This window comes from Camellia sinensis, chromosome 12 (genome assembly GCF_055761805.1).
Source record: "Camellia sinensis isolate YWXY chromosome 12, ASM5576180v1, whole genome shotgun sequence".
Lineage (NCBI taxonomy): Eukaryota > Viridiplantae > Streptophyta > Magnoliopsida > Ericales > Theaceae > Camellia > Camellia sinensis.
The window spans coordinates 104,892,395-104,898,073 of NC_138972.1; the positions used below are offsets into that span (position 1 = coordinate 104,892,395).

The 5,679-nt window shown below is 34.4% G+C and overlaps 1 protein-coding gene across 1 annotated transcript; it reads left to right on the forward strand.

Annotated features, from left to right (window-relative positions):
* Window positions 1-1,593: 1,593 nt before the first annotated feature.
* Window positions 1,594-5,250, forward strand: LOC114319839 (uncharacterized). The gene is made up of 4 exons (XM_082897135.1): window positions 1,594-3,920; window positions 4,015-4,272; window positions 4,367-4,472; window positions 4,567-5,250. Exons 1-4 carry the CDS (start codon window positions 1,594-1,596, stop codon window positions 5,248-5,250), a joined length of 3,375 nt encoding a protein of 1,124 aa, XP_082753261.1.
* Window positions 5,251-5,679: the final 429 nt, after the last annotated feature.

A 5,679-nucleotide genomic window follows, 5' to 3' on the forward strand; every position in this document is an offset into this window, starting at 1 on the left:
ACAGCAGTGAAGGGAAAGTATAAGCATTCTGTGCAACTATAAGTAATCAATTGCATTTAGAAAGTTTCGTAAAGCTTAGGTCCACTTGCACTGTACAACTGCGGGAAGTTGCTCAAATATTAATTTTGAAATTAAAATGAGATCCTATAGCTTTACTTGGAACAACAGAGGTCTGGTGGAAACCAATGTTAACAACAATTCCTGAAGTTCGTCTTGTTGCATACAAAGCTAAAGTTGCCTACACATGTATTACAATAATTGCATTAGGGGGTAAGAGAGAACAACAACAAAACAGTTTTATTGGTCATTCTATGCAGAAATAAACTAAGGAATCCAAGTTTGATGACCTCTTTTCTTTTCTACCTTATAAAAACCATCAAAATATGCGGAAAATAAAATACACAAATACTCTACCTGATTGATAGCACAAATAGTAGGGACATTCATGTCAAACAGAACTGAGGAAATGGTTTCTTTTAGCTTCCTTCTAGTTGCTTTAGCAGATTCTGTATCTAGAATAATACATTTAAAAATAAAATATATATTTAAAAAAAGAAAGAAAGAAGACAAATCAGAAAAATGGAAATGCTATTGTAGGAGTGAAAAGGGGGGGGGGAGGGAAGTAAGAAAAATAAAAAGTGTGATCAACCCCAATCATAAATCCATTTGCTCATCTACCATATCACCCAATCTCACAAAAGTTACACTGGAAGGGGGTAAATATAAGGAAAAGGATCATGCAGGTAATTTTTCCTCATAAAGTGGTCAGCTGGATGCTAACATAAAGTTTAGTTATTATTAATCAACAGTCACGTATTACATGTTCCCATAAGTTTTGGTAATTATCAAGAAGCTATAAAAACCCAGTCGGTCCTATGCTTCCAAAATAAGCCAACCAAAATAAAATTATTGCATACCTGCAAGACCAAAATAAAATTTGAGCATATTCCCTTATCTAATTAGCTTGTTTCAATGGTTCTGAATTAGCCAATCATAGTATTGTCTTTAGGTTCACAACTGAACCTCATGCTTCTTTGACTAATGCATTCCTTCATTGCTTTTTTTTTTTTTTTTTTTCGAGAAAATTGTTGTCCATGAATTTAATGCATAGTATACTTGTAATGTTTTGCTCGCCTAATAATGTGATTTAAGGAAATTCAACATTCATGTATGCCCTTTTGTTTGTTGAATACAAAGACCATTAAAGAAGATTTATCATCAACATAAAAACTTTGAAATATTCCACCCTTTTAATTAGTTTAGCAACCATAAAGCAAATACCCAAACTAAGTCCTAAGTCCTATGAAATGGGGTCGGCATAGGAAAAAATCATAACTCATAAAAATTAAAATGTTACATAAATTGTGAAAATGAAATCCAAGAAAACAATAAAAATAAAATGAAACGTATAAATATAAAATAGTTCAATTTTAGGAAAAGATATATAAAGAAAGTCATATAAAAATAATTCTACTATGTGCACCTACCCTAAGTTGTGTAGTGTTTTTTATGTTAGTATAGATAACTTTTTATATAATATATTTGACTTTTTATTTTGTTTCATGGTACTTCAATTTAGTTAATTATCAATCAATGGATAAGAGTTGGATGAAGAAGAGTAGATTGTCAAGAGATTATGTGCAAGGGATTAAAGAATTTTTGGAGTTTGCTTCTCGCAATGTATCTAATGATGGAACAATTCCATGTCCATGTATGAAATGTGTGAATTCATACATGTTGACTGTAGAAGTTGTACATGATCACTTGGTATCCTATGGAATTAGTCCAGGTTATAATTGTTGGTATCATCACGGGGAAATTATGTCTGCAACGACTTCTAGTAGAACTAGTCAAAGCCATGTTGAAGAAATACGACCTGAGTATGGTGATATACGTGACATGTTACGGGACGTGTTTCCCATGCACACTCGAACTATGGATGAATATGCAAAAGAAAGTAATTTACCAGAACCATCTGATCAAGGTCCAAGCGTGCAACGAGCTCAAGAAGATCCTAATGAAGATGCACAAAAATTTTACGACTTACTCGAAGATGCTGAGAAGCATTTGTATGAAGGGTGCAAGAATTTTAGCAAGTTGTCAGCGATTGTGCATCTGTATCACTTGAAATGTCTTAATGGATGGAGCAACCACTCATTCACAATGTTGCTTCAAATTTTGAAAGATATGCTTCCTTCAGATGCAAATTTGCCGAAAGACTCTTATGATGCCAAGAAGATTATTAAAGATTTGGGTCTCGGTTATGAAAAGATTCACGCTTGTCCTAATGATTGTATGTTATTTTGGAAGGAACATGCAAATGATGAAGTGTGTCATTGTGGTGCTTCAAGGTGGGCAACAAATGAGAATGATTTGGAGCATAATATGAGTACTTCATCTAAAAAGAGAAAGAAAAAGGCTGCAAAAGTTTTACGGTGGTTTCCCTTGAAGCCTCGATTGCAGAGATTGTTCATGTCTTCAAAAACTGCTGCTTCTATGAAATGGCATGCTGAAGGTCGTACAAATGATGGCATAATGAGGCACCCTGCCGATTCCATAGCTTGGAAAACATTCGACTCTCAATATGTAGATTTTTCCTTTGATTCCCGCAATGTGAGGTTGGGGTTGGCATCTGATGGATTTAACCCTTACGGGAATATGAGTACTAGTTATAGTATATGGCCGGTCATATTGGTCCCATATAATTTGCCTCCATGGATGTGCATGAAAAGATCTTCTTTCATCCTATCATTACTTATTCCTGGTCCAAGCTCCCCTTCGAATGACATTGATGTGTATATGCAGCCTTTAGTTGAAGAATTGAAGGAATTATGGGATGTTGGAGTACAAACTTACGATATTTCTTCCAAAGAGAACTTTCAAATGCGTGCAGCTCTAATGTGGACTATAAATGACTTTCCCGCATATGGTGATTTGTCTGGTTGGAATACCAAGGGTGCTCTTGCATGTCCTTCTTGTAATTATGAGACTCATTCGCGATGGTTAAAACATGGAGGAAAATATTGTTTTATGGGCCATAGGCGTTTCTTGGATAAAGATCATAGATTTCGTAAAGACAGAGCATCATTTGATGGCAAACAAGAAACAGAACCAGCTCCCAATATGCTATCTGGCTTTGAGATCATGATGCAAACAGAAGACCTTGATTACAAATTTGGGAAGACAAAGGCAAATGAAAAAAACAAAAAAAGAAAGAAACAAGCGAATGATGATGAGATACAACCATGGAAGAAAAGAAGTATATTTTTTACATTGCCGTATTGGGCAAATCAAAAATTGCGTCACAATCTTGATGTGATGCATATAGAGAAAAATGTGATTGATAATGTATATGGAACATTGTTGAATTTGGATGGGAAGACAAAGGATAACTTGAAGGCACGTCTTGACTTACAAGAGATGGGTATAAGACGCGAACTTCACCCACAAAAGATCAGTTCCAATAAGACATATTTGCCTCCAGCTTGTTTCTCAATGATTTTAAAAGAGAAAGATGACTTCTTGAAAGTTTTGAAAGGGGTAAAAGTCCCAGATGGTTATGCTTCAAATATTTCACGTTGCATCCAACTTAGACAACGTAAGATTATAGGTTTGAAGAGTCATGATGGTCACATTTTGATGCAACAACTTCTTCCTATCGCATTACGAGGTGCATTACCAAAAAAAGTTGCTTCACCTCTAATTGAGTTATCTTGTTTCTTTAGAGAACTGTGTTCCAAAGTATTGCAAGTGGAAGAGCTTGATCGACTTGCATCTCGAATTGTAGTGACTTTATGCAATTTGGAGATAATCTTCCCTCCCTCATTTTTTACTGTAATGGTGCATTTAGTCGTCCATTTGGCCATTGAAGCTAAAATTGCTGGCCCAGTTCACTATAGATGGATGTATCCTATTGAGAGGTTAGGCATGACGACTTGTATTAATTTTGTTTTTAACTTATATCACATTGACATCCAAATTAATCGATCTATAATTAAAAGGTTTTTCATGTAGGTATCTCCAACGACTAAAATCTTATGTTCGTAACAAAACCCATCCAGAGGGCTCTATTGCAGAAGGATACATAGCTGAAGAGTGCTTAATATTTTGTTCACGGTATTTGGAATCTGTTGAAACCATATTCAATCGACCCTTAAGAAATGTTGAAGATTCTACAGGGGCAATAATGAATATTGAACTTGATCAAAAGTCATGGATACAAGCACATCGTTATGTGTTATTTAACAATGATGAAATTCAACCATTTCGGATGTAAGCAATATTTATGAGTTATGCTATATAGATAAGTTTGAGTTTCCCATTTTAATACTTCCAATAGTAACACAAGTTAGGTTTGTATATACAGAGAACACAAGGAGCATATAAAGAGACAAAGTCGTCCGCGTCGTCTAACTGATGAAGTTCTTAATAAGATGCATATGGAAAATTTTTGTGAATGGTTTCGATCATATGTAAGTATGTAGCTATTAAATAATACTATTATCATATACAACTTTTAGTGTAGGGATTAATGTAATCATTTTAATGGATCCTATAATATATCAGGTTGTAGCTATGGATGACACAAGGAAGCAACAACTTACTGATGAAATCAAGTGGCTTGCTCAAGGCCCAAACACTCTAGCTAGACGATTCAAACGTTATGTTGTTAATGGTTTTAAGTTCCGAATTAAAAATTATGAGGAGGCCAAAAAAACTCAGAATAGTGGGGTTTGTGTCGCCACTGAAGGAGGCACCATGTATTATGGTGTTTTATTAGATATCATTGAGCTGAATTATTTTGACAAGTTGAAATATGTACTATTCAAATGCAATTGGGCTGATGTGAACACAGGCAGAGGCTACAAGATAGATGAATATGGTTTTAACCTTGTGAATTTTTCGCATTTGATACATACTGGAGAACGGTTAAATGATGAACCATTTGTCTTGTCATCTCAAGCTTCACAAGTTTATTATGTGGGAGATGTAAGGCATGAAAATTGGTTGGTTGTTGTTAAAACAAAAGCGAGAGATGTGTTTGATGTTGGTACTAGTGAATTGTGTGATGATGATGTTGACACTTACTATGATAACGAGCCGTATAATGTGATAGTTGAAGACACTCATGTGGATGCGAATGAAAACCTCAATTGGGCTAGAAATGATGCAGATGGAACGACAATCAATATACCACTTCCACTTGATAATCAACTGATTGATGAAGATGATTTAGATGAGGATGTTTAGTTGTTCAGTTGAACTAGTTTGATTTTAATTTATTTATTCTCATGTTAATCTTTGAAACATTATTTGATTTTGAATATAAATTTCAAATTTCTTAGTTTCATATATGTATGGCAACCCATGTTTTGCAAATTTTTTTTCTTTCTTTTTTGGATTTTTGTCTTGCTTTGAGGAAAAACTAGTTTCTAATGTCTATTTACTTAAGCAACAATTTTAGCCATAGGAACTCTTAAATAGGCATTTGAATGAAAATCTGAAATTAAACTCTGTTTAAACTCAACCATTTAGCAGCTGCTGAAAAAAGTGTTACTATCTTATGAATCACACAGATTCCTATTTGCAGTAACCCTGTTTAGAGATCTTATATTCCACTCGTCTTTATAATTCTTCTCTGTCTCATGTGTGAATGAGTTGAGCATGCATTTTCAATGA